The sequence below is a fragment of the Emydura macquarii genome, unplaced genomic scaffold, assembly GCF_026122565.2.
Source record: "Emydura macquarii macquarii isolate MOO-44397 ecotype Brisbane River unplaced genomic scaffold, CSIRO-AGI_Emac_v2 contig_1146, whole genome shotgun sequence".
NCBI classification, from domain to species: domain Eukaryota; kingdom Metazoa; phylum Chordata; order Testudines; family Chelidae; genus Emydura; species Emydura macquarii.
In genome coordinates, this window is record NW_027131283.1 from 11,872,503 (window position 1) to 11,890,018 (window position 17,516).

Consider the following 17,516-nt stretch of genomic DNA (forward strand, 5'->3'; position numbering starts at 1 on the left):
GTTATCTCTGAATGCTGCGTGTTCCATAATATCTGTGAGACAAAGGAGGAGAAGTTCCCATTGGGTCGGGTCATGGAGGCAGATAGGCTGGCTGCCAATTTTTAGCAGCCAGACAGCAGTGCAACGCTGAGAGACAACCACGGAGTGCTGTGTGTGAGGGAAGCCTTGAAAAATCGATTTTGCAGTGAGATCTAATGTTTCTGAAAAATCTGTGTTCTGTCTTCCCTTCCCAACCCTCACCCCCAGCCCCACAGCACTGTGCTAGCCCCCATCTCCCTCCAGTAGTAATCCCCATGGTCTCAATAAAGAAAGAGTAATGATCTTTAAATTAGTAAATTTTTATTGTTAATCGTTAACAGTGAAGGGAAAGCAAGTTATTTCAATGTTTTGCATGCATTGTAATGGGGCTTTGAGGGAACAAAGAGCAAAGTTTCACTGTGCAAACAGCAAACAACACATTCCCATTTCTTAAAGAGGCTGGCGCCTATTTCTGCTCCCCTCACCCAGCGTGGAGTGGAGCACGTACTGCACCATGCTCAACTTCCTCCTAGATCATTTAGGGGTGGGGGCTAGGAAAGGGTGTGTGAGTTGAGAGTTTTGCAGGGGCTGCAGAGAGAGTCTATATCCTGCTGCTGCTCTTCCTGAAGCTCAACCAAACACCTCAACATGTCTGACTGATCCCTCATTATGTGCAGCATCTCGTCCTGAGTTGCATGCTCACATTCTTGGGCCGCCTTCTTGTTCGCCATGTCCATGTTCATGTTCATTTTCTCCGATAATGAAATCCTCCAGGCTCTTAGCTGTGTGTCAGCAGCTACAGAGGTGTTCATTATTTCAGTGAACATGTTATCCCGAGATTTTTTTTCTGCCTTCTAATCTGCAACAGGCGGGAGTAGTGGGAGTAGTAGATGCTGAGCTGAAGGCTGTGCCGTCCACTGAAAGGCAAGCAAAGCACAAGGTATCCATTGTTAGCTGGCCCCACAAATGAAAAGCAATGTTACAATGTAAAATTAACTCCCCTTTATATTCCCAATGGAACGGCAGACCCACATACCAATCTCTACCTATTGCAGGGGTCATAGTGCCGTTCCAGCCATGGTAAATAAGGGGCTGGTGCATCCATTTCAGGGAAATCCCCGTAGTGCATGCTGCATAAATTCCCTAAATAGCAGGATTGTTGCGCCCGCCCCTCCCCTGATCCTCCCAAAAATTGTTTTTTTAAAAGGCGGTACAGAAAGTGTGTGAGAGGGGCGAAACCATATGTGGCACCTGTCTTGTGACCCCTAAGATCCATCGCAGTCACATACTATCTTGTAACTTGGGGTTTAAGTACCCCAAAACCCTTTCATGGCAGTGGAAAAAAAACCTGATTGTATGGAGCGGGTACTGCAAATTTGCATAATCTTCCCTAGGTCGACTCCAGGCTGGAATGCATTTGTGGCTTGTAGTCGCCATGATCAGTTGCTGGCAAGCTCTCTCCATGCTGACAAAACAGGAAATGGGAATTCAAAATTTCACAGGGTTTAAGGGGAGGGGTTGTTTCCTGTGTACGTGGCCGCAGTGCAGCAGAGTGCAAATGTGCAGAGCAGTCACAGCGGAGCATTGTGGGTTAATTCATGGAGCCCAATTATATCGAATTACACTGCATTCTGCTTACACTGCCACTCATTCGACCCAGACAATTAGATTTCAGTGCTACGCCACTTGTGGAGGTGGTTTTATTAAGTCAAATGTTCCCACGATTTAAGTCGAAAGAACTGACCAGCCAGCAAAGACATATACATTATGTGGTCGACAGAAGTCATATTCCGTCAACCTACCTTCATGGTGTAGACCAGGCCTACGTTATAATTGTCTTTTATGCATTTACTTGAATCTTTTACTAATCACTCAGAATGATACTCGTTCTTTCTCTGTAGCTGCAACCACAAGCATTTTTTTTTTTTTTTAATACGCAGCCTGTGACTCTGAACTAGCTGTTTTGTGAGATGTACCAGCACACAGTGACAGATAAGGATTCAGAAATCACTATCAGTGTCTTAAATGTGGCATCCATTGGCATCATCTAAAATATGTTAGCAGCAGAGCGTAAGCACTGTAACAAACCTGTCTGTCTTAATAAGTGGAATTGCACTTACAATGGTCATCATTCAGAACTTCGTCATTATCCTGGGATTGGTGCTAGCTTTGGTCTTCTTTAATGTCTTCATTAATAAGGTGAATAAATAGCACACTAATGAAATTCTCAAATGACGCCAAGCTGAAGAGTTGCAAACACTAGTCAGGAAACTGACTTGATTCAAAGGGACATAGAAATATTGGAAATATTAACAAAAAAATTACCAGATGAGTTTTAATTGAAAAAAAATGGCAACTAATTCAAATTTTCAGAAAATAATCTGCAATAAATATACTCAATGGGAGAAAAATGTTCAGGGACACATGGATGGTAATGGACCAGTTTGCAGTATGATATGGCTACAAAAACATCTTGAAATTTTGGGCTTTGCACATGAACACATGGTGTCATGGTACAAGGTGATATAATAATAACCTCTCTCAGTATGATCCTGGTAGTACAACACTTGGAATGTTGCATTTGGCTTTGGATACCATTTTACAAGAAAGATATTTATTAAGTTGGGGAGGGAGTTCAGAGGAGAGCAGATGGTAACAGGAAATGGAGAAGACTGATTCATGAAAAAAAGATTTAAAATCTGTATTTCGGGATGTGTGTGTGTGTGTGTTTCTCTTAAAGGTGTAAACATCACTAAGGATAGAATTATTTAGTCTGGCGCACAAATTTATACTGGCCTGGTATTATGTAAAATAATTGAATAGCTGGAAAAATTCTGATGATGATAGCTGTAAAGCTTTACACTATAAAGCTGTAGCATAATCTCCTAAGGAAAGAGGTGGAAGATCTATTAGTTGGAAACTTCAAAACTACAAAATGTTAGACAACAAATTGTAGATTGCAGTGGCAGGGAGATAAACTGGATAGTGAATAGATCTTTTTCTACCTCTAATGTCTATGTATCAGGACAGGGTTGAGACATGTTGGCAGGGCAATATGTAGACAGATTCACTCCCATGCTGTGGAGAAATCTGTTCCTTAGATAAAAAGTAGATTTCACTTCATAAAGCGTTCAATCCAGGCCCTTTTCACAAATGCATAATTTACCCAAACAAGGAAATACTAAACTATTGCTAAATTGGTGGGAGGGAGAGGAGGAGGTGGCAAGGATAGAACTGCAAGTTTTCTCCTATTTTTGATATATGTAAAGTGATGTTTTGATGCTTGAGATAATAGGTTGAGAATATCCCATTTATGTATCGTATAACTTTCATTAACGCTAAGGGCTACGTTTTCAATTGTGGGTCCTTTATTTTCATCTCTAAAAATTCACTTTCCATCTGTTGCCCATGCAAAACCTACATTTGCATGAATGTGCAAAATAGTATTTGAATGTGCAGAATAGATTATTCTGGGTGTCAGTACCTGTTGATGCTTACTTCAAGCAAATGTTCCTTTTCATCCACAAAAACAAATTTCACATGTGCAATGGGTGCATGAGCAAATTTCCTTGGTACCATGTAGGCAACCTCATCTGAGAAGTTGGTCCAGTGTTTGTGAGCAGTAGATAAACAACTCTACCCTTAACATCTAGCCTTTTTGACAAAATAAATTATTTTGAATTTGACATCTATGGTGTTGCATTGTCGCAAGCTATTATACATCTTGTCGCCTTTAGAAGACATTTGTGTTCAGTGTTTGTTTCTGGTTTAAAGACTAATTTATCAATAAATATCAACAAAGTTATCAGGTTGAGCCTGCTGGTAAATTTCTTTCCTGCTATAAACAGTCCCCCCACACTCAGGTCACATTCATGTTGTTCCTTGTCAATTTCACTCTTAGGAGAGATTCAAAGCTAACAGTCAGAGTGAAGGAGGTAAGAAGCAAAGAGTAAACATGTTAAAAAATTCTCTATAATCCTTTATTTCTTGTAAATTATAAAGATACTGAGAAATGCCTGCTTATTGTTTTTCACTTTTTTGTTATTTTGGAAGCTGTAAAAAGTAGAGCCAAAAGGCAGTAATTTAATCTGGGTCATCAACAGACTAGAAAATGAACCCATCTGTCCTTCAGCTGTTCTCAGGGCTGGCTCTAGAGATTTGTTGCGTCAAACAAAGTGGGAAAATGTATATCCCTGACAGTCCACAGTTACTCAGACAATAAACCAGTCACTATGGAATTCATTCATAGTAGTTGTCTTTCTCCTCCCCGCTCCTATACTCCTCTATTATATTTACACTACAGTGTGTCATTGTTTGCCTTCATTTTCATTCTCTCTGAGTTTCTCAGTTTGTGTCCTTTCCTGTAGTTATCTGGATTTGGGACCTGGTTAGCTGAGGCAGGTTTTGGCCTTGTGTAGTACTGGCTCCTTGTGGTTGGTAAGGCCCCTTAAGCTAGAGCCCCATTAGTGTGGGTGAGAGGGGCTGCTGGCAGGGTGTCCTGGGGGAGGCCTGTTGTATTAATTTAGATGGAATATATGGGCCTCAAGCATCAAAGTGTTAACCCAGTTATTGTCCCATCAGCATAATAAAACTACCTCCACGAGTAGCGGTAGCTATGTCTGTGGAAGAAGCTCTCCGGCCAACATAGCGCTGTTCACACTGGCACTTCTCCTGGTGTAACTTACGTTACTTGGGGGGTGTTTTTTCACACCCCTGAGCAACATAAGTTATACCAACAAAAATGGCAATGTAGACATGGCCTCAGGCTTCCATTTTAACAACATCCCTTGCTCCCTCTCCCAGTAGCTAGAGCGAGTTTTTAGAATTAACCTCCCCCTACTTCCTCCCTCTCTATATTTGACAGTCTCTTTGATAGTATTAAAGAGGGTAATAACTGTCCTTTTGGGGAGAAGAGAAGAAGTTAGTTGAGATGGGCTGGAGCTGTCATTGCTGCTGCTGCTGCTGTTAAAGTCCAGTCCTGTTTCCTAAAAGACAAGAAAAAACACACACACATAAAAGGGGAAAGAAAACAGCAAAGAGAGAATATGCAGTTTCTGATTCTGGTGTTGACTTTCACTTGCAGCCTGGAAAAACACAGGCACAGCACACGGTTTTACCAACCACTCCGAAATCTGGCAAACTTGTATTAGCATCAGTCTATTTAGGTCATTGTATTTAGCTGCCTTTCTGATCTCAGGCTTTCAGCTGTGTTGCAAAATATGCAGTCTTGGCAGACTAATCCAGACTCTTTTAGAAGACAAAAAGGAGAGAGAAAGGAAAGACAAGAAATAATGTGAGGAAGAAAAATGACACATGGCAGGAGTGGCAGGGAAACAGTCTCACATCCCAGGTGATGTTCGGGATTTAGCCAAAGCCAGTTGGAGTGGCAGTGTCATCTGAGTCCCTTTTTCTGGCCCAGTCTGGTCAGGACATCTCTCAGGATTATAACAAAGAAGGGTCAGGGTCCCAGGACAAGTAGGGGGTGGCAGCCATGATGAGGTGCTCCTTCTCTTTCTTTTGTCTTTCAGTCAGCTAGAGCAGTGTTTCTTAACCGCCGGTCCACGGACCGGCACCGGTCCTTGGCAACTTCCTTTGCCGGTCCGTGAAACATTTCATTATATCAGACATTTTGATACATTTTTAAGAATCGGAAAAAAATCCTATGTTATTAATCTGAAAGAATGTGAGTGAATCCATATTTCACATAATTCCACTGGCCAGTCATAATAAAAACTCTAATCAAGCTCACAATCTGCTCCATTAATTCTGTTCCAGGTCTTATAAAACATGACATTGTGCACCAATGTATCAGTGGTGAGAGGCGAGAGTAACGTTAGCAAAGTGAGTTTATTTTTGATTTGCACATAATGTCAAAGCAGGCCATTTTAGATAGTTTTTTTGAAACTAGTAAATGTTTGGGTAAACGTAACAGGGATGAGGAATGTGCTGTGGAAAGTTGTGAAAGGGAAGAAACAACTGAAAAGACGAAAAAACGCTCAGCCGTCAACAGAAAGTATGATGATGCATATATTAAATATGGCTTTATTCCGTGCGAGGATGAAGAGTGCCCAAAACCTCAATATGTTATGTGTGGTGTGATTTTGAGCAATGATGCCATAAAACCATCAAAATTGATTTGTCATCTTGAAACCATACACCCGAACTTAAAAGAAAAACTGGTGGAATTTTTCCAAGGAAAGCATAATGAAGTGAAGTCTCAACAGAAACTATTGCAGGCTACAACCACAACAAATGAAGGTATGTTAAAAGCATCATATCTGCTGGCCCTGAGAATAGCAAAATGCAAATCACCATTTACAATAGGAGAAAAATTAATAATGCCTTCAGTAATAGATGCCTGTCTTGAAGTCCTCGGTGACGCTGCCACCAAAAAAGTCAGCAGGATTCCTTTGTCAAATGATACTGTCGCACGTAGAATCACTGACGTTGCAGAAAATATTGAATCTCAGCTCACAGACAGAGTGAAAGCTTCAAACTGGTTTGCAACTGAGTTGGATGAGTCGACTGACATATCCATTGCTGCAGTTCTTCTTGTTTTATGTGCGCTATGTCTATGAAGGGGAATTTCACAAAGATCTACTTCGTTGTGAAGAACTGCAGCAAAATACTACTGGTGCTGAAATCTTTCACGTTTTAGATGATTACATCACAGGGCATGGACTCGAGTGGTACCGTTGCATTGGAATTTGCACTGACGGAGCAGCAGCAATGGCAGGCCGACACTCCGGTGTAGTGGCCAGAGTGAAAGAAATTGCACTGGAAGTTCGAGCTACACACTGCATTATAGACAGGGAGGTATTGGCATCCAAAAAAATGTCTCCAGAACTTAATGACGTCCTCCGTGCAGTAATTAAAATTGTGAATTATGTGAAAGCAAATGCACTTAATTCACGCATCTTTGCTGCCATCTGTGAAGAAATGGGGGCTGACCACCATCACTTACTTTTCCATGCTGAAGTGCGATGGTTGTTCCATGGTAAACTACTGAACTGAGTGTACCAACTGTGACACCAATTGGAAGCTTTTCTGACTCTAAAGAAGTCTAATTTGGCAGAACACTTTAAAGATTTACAGTGGATCAGCAAACTTGCATATCTGGCAGATATATTTGATCACTTCAGCCATCTAAATCTGTCGATGCAGGGGGGCGTATCCAGTGTGGTTGAAATGGCAGATAAAATAACAGCTTTTAAAAAGAAGCTAAATGTTTGGAAAGAAAGGGTCGGGTGAGATTGCTGTCATCCATATCCATGAATACGAAAGATGGGAACATGTCATAGCAAAGACATGATCTCGTCAAATTGCGTTAAATCATTTCATTCCACCTAAAGTCAATTACAGAAATTTGAAGAGTACTTCCCCACCGACTCTGATCCACGGAAAGGAATGCAGTGGGTCTGTGACCAGTTCTTATCTACAGAGACTGAGATTTACCTGTTGCCATCACTGGAGGACAAGTTGCTTGAGTTGTCAAATGACGAGGGACTGAGATTACAATTTCAAAAACTGACTTTACCTGTTTTTTGGATTAAAGTCAGTAAAGAATATCCACAACTCAACAAACTCGCAGTAAAAACATTACTATCACTCCATTCAATTTATCTTTGCGAAAGTGACTGCCACTAAAATGAAATACCAGAACAGACTGAGCATTGGAAAGACGCTCCGACTTTCTTTATCCAACATTCATCCCCAGATTGAAAGCCTCGTATCTGCATGGCAGGCACAGAAATCCCATTAAGATTCTGAGGAGTGAATAAGTTTATTTTTATTTTTCCACGCTTAAAGTGACGTTCGTGCGGAATGTATTTGTAGTTTCCATAATTTTTACTATGTATTTGTTGTAAACATGTATGTGCATGGGAATTTATGAATGAAAAGTACATCTACCCTCAACTTTTGATGAACATGCTCACTTCATGTTTAAACTCTTTTTAAATATTTTCTTTTACTTTAAATCTGGTGGGTGTGGTTCTATTTTACAGTATTTATGTTTCGCTAATACTAAAAGGCAATAGAGTTACATGCACAAATGTAACATTAAAATTATACAAAAAGCCTTACAAGGTTCATAACAGTTTAGGAAGGCAGACTGCCAGTCCCTGGCACCAAAAAGGTAGAGTACCCCTTCACTTTGCCTCCACCTGTCCTTATTTCCACCCCCTGTGATATGGCTTGAAAGCCCGCATGAAAGCCACATCTTAGGTTATCAAGCCATGTTACAGGGATAGTTTTACAACCAGAAGGAAAACAGGTGAATGAAAATGAAGTCAAACTAAAAAAAAAAAAAAATACACTAGAGTAAATAAAGAGTGCAGAGGAAAAGGGGACAGAGGGAAAGGACACCCCAGTGAATGAGTACCTCAATGATTGATTTGTTGGTTGGTTGGTTGATTGATTGATTGTGTGTGTTAAAGACAGCCTGGGTGACAGAAGGAACAATTTTTTATTTGATTCATTATAAATACAAAAAGTAAATATATGGCACATTAAACAGTTTAGGGCCAAGAAGTGATTACCATATATAGGGAGAACGCAGAAAGACAAAATTTCTGGAACGGGTTACCTAGGGAGGTGATGGAATCGCCATACTTAGAGGTTTTTAAGGCCTGGCTTGACAAAGCCCTGGCTAGGATAATTTGATTGGGTTTGGTCCTGCTTTGAGCAGGGGGTTGAACTAGATGACCTCCTGAGGTCCCTTCCAATCCTAATCTTCTATGAGTCTATGTAAATACCTTCGTTGGAATTGGACCCGGACACCAGAGCCTGAAAAAATAAAAACATCTCTATCATCCTGTGTAAAATAAAGACTGGAATATGAAGAAAATCTCATCCACCCCTCGGACTCAGTCTCCCTCTCCCCACAAACAATAGGGCACCAGGTTTGTTTGCATATGCACATTTGTATGACGCACATTCTCCACTCTGACTGCTCTGGTCCTACGAGCAACAGGGTGTTGAAATGTGCAAGAATTTTGCTTTCCAAAAGCAGGATTGTTGTCAGTGTCAGCAGCCACAGTCAGGCAGTGTGGAGGGATGGCATGGCATGGCATGTACACTTGCAAAATTAAGGCAACATTTGGGCCTCATTATTTAATCCTTGACAAAGCATTCCTTTATAATTAAAGGTACAAAATTAATTTAATATTTACTGTTAATATAAATACTTTCCCCCTTCTGGAGAAAATCTTGACTGAAGAATCATGCACTAATGTCCATGCAATGTAATTCATCATGACTATTCCACCAAAACAACAAAGATATTCTTAGTAATATAGTTTAATTACCATCCAATCTCATCTCAAAACCTATATTTCTTTTCTGCTTTACCTGTGTGCTTTGATTTCTTTCTCCTTCTGCTACTACTTTTATAATTCTCTTAATATTATTTTCTATAATTGTTTTCTCTTATTTATATGGTTTAACTGTAACTCTGGAATATGATTCTGAACCTAGATTTTGTGGTATGTGTGCAATAACGATATGAAGTTAATTTTTCTTCAGTAAAATATTTATAAAAAGTTTACTTTTCTAGACATCAGTTGTTATAGCAGCTGTGTTACACATATTAGATCAATGTCTGCCTTCACTGTCTCTTTTGTGTTCTCTGTTAGGTACTTATTAAGGGTACATGGGTTGTCAGTGAAGGCAGAGTTTGGTCTTACACTCTCAAAATGTGGGGTACTACTAAGTTTCTAATATGTAACCCAATACTAATATATATATGTTCTTCTTTGAGTGATTGCTCATGTCCATTCCACTATAGGTGAGTGCACGCCATCGTGCATGGTTCCTGGAACTTTTTTCCCCTTAGCAGACCCCGTAGGGCCGGCTCTGGTGCCTCCTGGAGTCCCGTGCAAATGCCGCGGTATATGAGGCACTGCGGCCCTACACCCCCTCAGTTCCTTCTTTCCGCCCGTGACGGTTGCTGGAACTAGCCTTGCTCTCTGCAAGTACTATTCCCCTTGTTTGAACTCTTTGTTATTCGAAGTACCTTAGTTAGTTTTAAGTAGTTATTACGTAGTGTTAAGTGTAGTTAGATAAGAAGTCCCAGAGGGACTTAGAGCGGCCGAGCCATGCCCCTGTCGCCTGTATTTAAGCCGTGTGCCTCTTGCAGGAAGGCATTCCCGCTCAGCAACCCCCATGATTGGTGCCTTAAGTGCCTGGGGAAGAGCACAGGAAAGAGAAGTGTAAGATATGCAGGGCTTTTAAACCGCAGACTTAGAAGGACCAAGAGATCTGGTTAAAAGCCCTGCTTATAGAGGCAGCGCTCCGCCTGGCATCTGAGCCATCCTACTCCACCTCGGCACCGAGCATCACCTCGGTGCAGAGTGCACTGCCGGCACCAAGCTCGACTCGTCACCGAGCAACATCCCCGGTGCCAAAGAAGAAGAGACAGCGCGCGGACCGTGGACAATCCCCTGCGCCGTTGGTACAGGCAGGGTCGAGTACGGAGATGCACTGGCCGTGGCCCGTCAAGTCTTCTCCGGTGCCTGCATCTCCAAGCATGGAGCTTCCCCCAATTCCTGGAAGTGGGAAAGTGACCCTGCCGACGCCATTGACACCGGAGGCTTTTCAGGCAGCAAGAGCCTTGTTGGCCTTGCCTACGTCACCTCCACCCCCCCTCCGCCGAGGGATAAGGGACGGTGTCCCAGGGCAAGCCTGCATTGGGTCCCCCCAAAGGGCAGTGGAGATCCCTGGTACGGGGAGGAAAATCTCCCGCCAGACGACCACCGGGGGTAGAGCGAGGTCGCTCCCCCAGCAGTCGCTCCAGGTCGGCGTCGTCAAGCCAGCCGGCTTCGACTCAGAATGCGAAGTCTCCCTCTCGGCGCCAACGTCTGTCCCCGGCACAGGAGGCAGTGCAGGCCAAGAGGTGACACCAGTCGAGGTCCACCAGGCGGCACTCAGACACCTCCTGCTCCAGATCCCTGGCACCGAGGGGTTTGCCCACACCGAGGCAGCACGGAACCCGGTCGCTATACAAAGACCCCTCACCGCGCAGTGCCCGACGCGGAACCCGGTCACCGGAGTCAGGCTTGGCACTGCAGAGTTTGGAGCAGCACCGGTCTCAATCACCAAGGGGCAAGCGGCACCGCAAGTCCTCGGTACCGAGATGGCTCTCCGGTACCGAGAGCTCTTCCGACCGCGCGCGCCTCCGTCCATCGGCACCACTCACGGTGATGGAGGCGGTCCTCGTTGTCCTCCACGTCAGAGGCGTCAAGAGGACGGTCCCCAGCATGGCATGGCACCCAGGACCAAGGATGGCCACAGCACTGCCGGTCTAGTGCCTCGGGATCCCACAGGGGGGACAGTTGTTGGGACAGCCAATGCCCCCACAAGGCGTCACAGCAGGTGGCCCAGTCAGCCCCGGTTTGGCCCCAGGGACAATGGCCGCAACAATGGCCTTATTGGGCCTCATGGGGCATCCAGATGGGACCGGGACCTCAATCCACCTTGTCAGTAGGGGTGCAGCCCGTGGCACAGGAGAAGGCCCATAAACACCGCTCCTTGGACGAGGAGTTGGACCCCATGGAGGGACCCTCTATGGGTGCATCCCTTCGGCAGGCAGGAGAGCACTCGCAGATCATGCCTCAGCAGTCCTCTTCCTCCTCCCCGGACGAGGCAGTCTCCTGAGATTACATGGCATCACTGGAGGATTTCAGGGCGCACCAGGAGCTGCTCAAGAGGGTGGCCTCTAACTTGGGGCTGGAGGTCAAGAAGTTAGTGGAAGCCGATGATACCCTCTTCAATGTGCTGGCAGTGGCTGCCCTAGCGATAGTGGCCCTACCAGTCCACGATAGGGTCCTCAAAATTGTAAAGGCCCTGTGGCAAACTCCTTCCTCAGTCGCCTCTACGTTGAAGGTGGCTGAGAAAAAGTATTATGTCCCGGCCAAAGGATTTGAGTATCTATTCACTCACCCGGCCCCGGGAACCCTGGTGGTGGACGCAGCCAACCAGCAGGACAGGCAAGGTCAGCCTGGTTCCACTCCCAAGAACCACAAAATTTGTTTGGGGGAAAAATTTATTCCACGACAGATCTGCAGTTCAGGATTGCCAACCATCAGGCTGTCCTGGGGAGATATAATTTTAATTTTTGGGACTCCCTCAAGCAGTTTCCTGAGGCCCTGCCCCAGGACCAGGCTGCAGACTTCACTACCATCCTGGCTGAAGGAATAACGGTGGCTAGGGCAGCGCTCCAAACGTCCAGTGACACTGCTGACTCGGCGGGTAGGGCCATAGTCATTCCCATGAGGAGGAACTCGTGGCCGCAATCCTCAGGCCTGTCCCAGGAGGTGCAGCAATCAATCCAGGACCTCCCTTTCGATAGGTCGGCCCTCTTCTTCGACCAGACCAATGCAAAGCTGCGCGGTCTGAAGGACTCCAGGGCCATGCTTCGCTCCCTGGGCCTGTACATGCCCCAGGCTTCCAGGCGGCAGTCACGGCCCCAGGCGCAGCAGTAACCAAGGCCTTCAGCTAGGCCCTTTCAACCCTACAGAAATAGGGACAGAAACAGGGGGTTTAGAAAATGGAATCAGCCCCCCAGCAGGGGCCCCCCAGGGGATTGGGCAATCGTAGGAGGCAGTTTTGATGGTGTGCCCAAGGGTGTCACCCCTACTGCTCTCCTGGATCTGCCTCACCCCTTCCTAAACAGGTTAAGACTCTTCTATCCCGAATGGGCAAACATCACTTCAGACCGTTGGGTCCTCGGGATAGTCTCTGGGAGCTATGAGATACAGTTTACCTCTACCCCCCCCAACACCTCTCTCCAGTCCCTCTTCAGGGACGCCTCTCACGAGCAACTCCTCTTGCAGCAGGTGAACACCCTCCTCAACATAGGAGCGGTGGTTATGGTTCCACAAGGCAGAAGGGGTAAGGGATTCTATTTGAGGTACTTCCTCATCCCCAAGGCGAAGGGGGGTCTGAGACCCATATTAGACCTGCGTCGTCTAAAGAAATATGTCAAATCACTCAGGTTTCATATGGTCTCCCTAGCCTCCATAATCCCTTCCCTGAAGACTGGTATGCCGCCCTCGACCTCAAGGACACATACTTTCATGTGTCCATCCTCCCCAGCCACAGGCGCTTCCTCCGCTTCACGGTGGCAGGCTCCCACTACCAATTTATAGCCCTGCCCTTTGGCCTATCTTCTGCTCCAAGGGTGTTCACCAAATGCATGGCGGTAGTGGCGGCCCACCTGAGGCAAAAGGGTGCGTAAATCTTCCCTTACCTGGACAATTGGCTGATCAGGGGCAGGTCCAGGTCCCAAGTGCAGGAGAGCGTGACTCTCACTTGCTCCACGTGCAGCAGGCTGGGACTGCTCATAAACGAGCAGAAGTCCACACTAACCCTAGTGCAACGCAAAGAATTCATTGGGGCCACCCTGGACGCTTCCCAGGCCAGAATCTTGCTACCTCAGCCAGGTTTCAAGGCGATGGTCTCTATCATCTCCCAGCTGCACCGATACCCCACGACAACAGCCAGGAACTGCTTGCAGCTGTTAGGCCACGTGGCAGCCTGCACGTATGTAGTGAGACTAGCTCGCCTGAGGCTCAGGCCGCTTCAGGCGTGGTTGGCCTCAGTGTATGTGCCAAGCAGATACCCACTCAATTGTGTGGTCACAGTTCTCCCGCCTGTCCTAGCCTCCCTAGACTGGTGGAGGTCTCCCAGGGCAGTGTTGAAGGGCGTTCCGTTCAGGAAACTGGTCCCATCGGTCACCCTAATCTCCGACGCCTCGGATGTGGGATGGGGAGCCCACATCAGCGCCAACCTGAGCACTCAGGAGCTCTGGTCAGGGGAGGACAGGTGCCTGCACATCAACATGAAGGAGCTGAGGGCTATTCGCCTAGCATGCAGGGTGTTCCTCCGATTCCTGACAGGCAGAGTGGTGCACGTGCTGACGGACAACACCGCAGCTATGTTTTATGTAAACAGGCAGGGAGGGGCGTGCTCCTCGACTCTCTGCATTGAAGCTACCTGTCTGTGGGACTTTGCCATGAGGCACAACTTCCACTTGACTGCTTCTTACCTCCTGGGGTGAGGAACGACGAGGCAGATCGCCTCAGCAGGTCATTTCTACCCATCACATCTGGTAGCTGCACCCGGAGGTAGTAACTACGGTCTTCCAAAAGTGGGGTGTTCCCCAACTGGACCTATTCACGTCGGCCTGGAACGCAAAGTGCCTGAGGTTCTGCTCGCTCCGGAGTTGCAAGACTGGGTCGATTTCCGACGCGTTACTCATCGAGGCTCCGGCCTGGCCGCGACAGCACTGGTTCAGCGTGCTGCTGGACCTTTCGATCGCCCCGCCCATTGAGCTCCTGAGGCGGCATGACCTTCTCCACCAGGACCTGGACCCGGACCCCCTGCACCTCCTGGCCTGGAGGCTCTGTGGCTATGGAGGGAGAGACTCACAGGGCCCCCCTTTGAACCCATGGCTTCATACCCTCTGCTCATGCTTTCATGGAAGGTAGCCTTCCTGATGGCCATTACCTCAGCTAGGAGGGTCTCCAAAATTAGGGCCTTGACCTCGGAGCCCCCTTATACAGTATTTTATAAGGATAAGGTGCAGTTGAGGCTGCACCCAGCCTTCCTGCCCAATGTGGTTTCCCAATTTCTTTGTAACCAAGATATTTTTCTCCCTGTGTTTTTTCCCAAACCACACGGTTCAGAGGAGGAGAGGAGATGGAGAGGAGAGGAGATGTATTCCCTGGCCTTCTACATCGAGCGTACAAAGCTGTTCTGGAAATCGATGCAGTGGCGGACCGGATGACAGGCTCACCTGTCTCCACCCAGCGCATCTCCTCGTGGATTACATCATGCATCAAGTTCTGCTACGAGCAGGTGAGCGCGCCGCTTCCGGGAACCATCACAGCGCACTCAACCAGAGCTCAAGCCTCATCTACAGCCTTCCTGGAAAGAGTTCCCCTGCAGGACATCTGCAAAGCCGCCACCTAGTCATCGGTGCATACCTTCACATCCCACTATGCCATCATCCAGCAGGCAAGAGAGGACGCGGGATTCAGCAGAGCCATTCTGAGGGTAGCTCACTGCTAACTCCTACCCACCTCCAAAGTATTGCTTGTTAGTCACCTATAGTGGAATGGACATGAGCAATCACTCGAAGAAGAAAACAAAGTTACTTACCAGTAACTGATGTTCCTCGAGATGTGTTGCTCATGTCCATTCCACAACCCACCCCCCATCCCCGCTGCTGGAGTTGGCAGAAAGAAGGGACTGAGGGGGTAGGGCCAGCAGTGCCTCATATACCGCGGCATGCGCGCGGGACTCCAGGGGGCACCAGAGCCGGCCCTACGGGGTCTGCTAAGGGGAAAAAGGTTCCAGAAACCATGCACGGTGGTGTGCACGCACCTATATTGGAATGGACATGAGCAACACATCTCAAAGAACAGCAGTTACTGGTAAGTTACCTTGTTATTTTATTTGTAGTTTCTAGGTTGGATCAAAATAATAACGTGTTAATTTTAGCCATGGTTGAGTATAAACTTAAAATGTAGATCTGAATGCTGCCTCTGTGTCTGCTTGTAGATTGATTGTGAGAAGAACTGAACTTCCTGTTGTCTGCTGAGAATTTGTGTTTGTGTTTCACAGAAGCAGATCAGCTAAAACTTGGGCAACAAAAAAAATTCCACCTCCCTCCTCACCACACTCCAAAATAAGACTTTTCAGCCTTGTAACTTAACTGTTCAGAGATAAGTTTGACTGGTAACTGTTTTCCTTACCAACCAATATACTGAAAAGCTAAAATTCAGCTCTGTTATTTTTGTTTTTGAATGGTAGGAGAGCACCATTTTCTTGTTAATAGAAGTGAACTTTGTACCCTTTCCTATTTCTTTTTCTGTTTCTGATGAAATATGAACACCTCTCAGAGGGGCTTAGCTAGCAGTAGGATTAAATAGTGAGGATGCACAAAAGAGAGCTTTTACAAGTTAGAGAGAGATTTTCATTTATTCAATATTCTTCATACAGTAAGAATGAAGATTAACCCCTGCTCAGTCATAAGTGCAGATTCCTAAGGAGCCATGAAACAAAATGAAATTTTTGTTATATCAGACTGAAAGAAGGCCTAAGGTCAAGGCTGCCAGAGGGTAGACCTGGGGGAAGGGGTAGCAAAAGGGGCTGTTTGCCCTGAGTCCCCCCTTTGAGAGGGCCCCCAAAATGATGGAAGGTAGGAGTGGAGTCAGGGATACCGCTCGCACCAACAGTGGGGCTAGAGCTCAGGGAGAGGCGGAATCAGGAGTGGTTTCCAAGCTGCCCACAGGGCAGCATCCCCCAAGCCCCACAGGCCTGGGCCCTCTCTGACCTTCCCATCTCTCCCAGGCCCTACATCCCTGCAGGGATCCCACAGGCCTGGGCCCTCTGAAATTCCCAACCCCCTCCTCTCTTTTTAAACTCTTTTGTCTCAATGGTGATTTTTTTTTTTTTTTTTTTTTTTGGAAGGGTGAAGGCCTCACTTTAAGATTTTGCCTGGAGCCCCCCAAAACCTCTGTGCGACCCTGACTAAGTTTGGGTGCTTTTTTGGGAATCTCACAACAATAGCTCTGAAACAAAAGCCAATGGATTTCACAATTCCTGCTTGCTTTTTTGGGAACAGTAGCTTTAGGATGATCAGACTGTTGAAGTAAAACAAAGGAGTGGTGATTTGGCGCGTTCATTTATAATTGATCCTCAATGGCAGATACTGCAAAAGCATTCGAAAACCGTTTGGTTTTGCTTTAAAATAATGTTCGGCATTCTTGTGACTGACTGTACATTACCACAGTAGTCAAGGAACAAAGCTATCCATATCAAACTAAAATGAAGTGACCTCCTTAATGCCAATATGTAAGATGGCTAAAGATGTCAAACAAGTATGTAGTCATGCTGTCTGATTCAGTTCTAATACCAATGAGCACACAGCTCAAGGATTTAAGGGGAAAAAATGTACTGCTATTCATTACAGGCTTTTTTTTTTTTTGGGGATGTGTTGGGGCTGTGTAACTAATCAAAACATGGTATGTTTCTTTCTTTCAGATTTACCACTGGATTATAGATTTACCCGATTTTCCTCAAATAGCTCAGAAATTGCTGGTTACTATCCGGAACCTCCAAAGGCATTACTATCAAATGGTGAGCCAGTGACTACAAAATAAATCATATTCCACTTTGTCTTACGTACCCTTGTAATCCTTAACTAACTGCTATCAGATGCTAATTGGTGAAAATACCATGCAATGCTCCATCAAATCAAATGATGAATTAAAAAATGTACCCACATGCAGACTTGTGTTTTACTATAATACAACTGGAACAGAGGAGCAGTGAGTACTTATCTATACATCTTCCTACCAAGCTACCTATCAGAAGTGCATTGAAACTAATTCATCCCAAATTACATGCCAAATTCACACCATTTTGAAGGACACTGTATATATTCCCTATGTAAGGCTACAGCAACCTCCACTGCTACAGAAATTGCTGAG

At 45.8% G+C, this 17,516-nt stretch overlaps 1 protein-coding gene across 1 annotated transcript in view; it reads left to right on the forward strand.

The window, feature by feature from the left end:
• NT5DC1 (5'-nucleotidase domain containing 1) overlaps positions 1-17,201 on the forward strand; it is a 219,492-nt gene extending 202,291 nt beyond the window's left edge. The window contains exon 12 of the mRNA XM_067546624.1: positions 17,068-17,201. Within this exon, the coding sequence (XP_067402725.1) occupies positions 17,068-17,186 (119 nt within the window). The 3' untranslated portion in view covers positions 17,187-17,201. The remainder of the gene's footprint in view (positions 1-17,067) is intronic.
• The last annotated feature ends 315 nt before the right edge of the window (positions 17,202-17,516 follow it).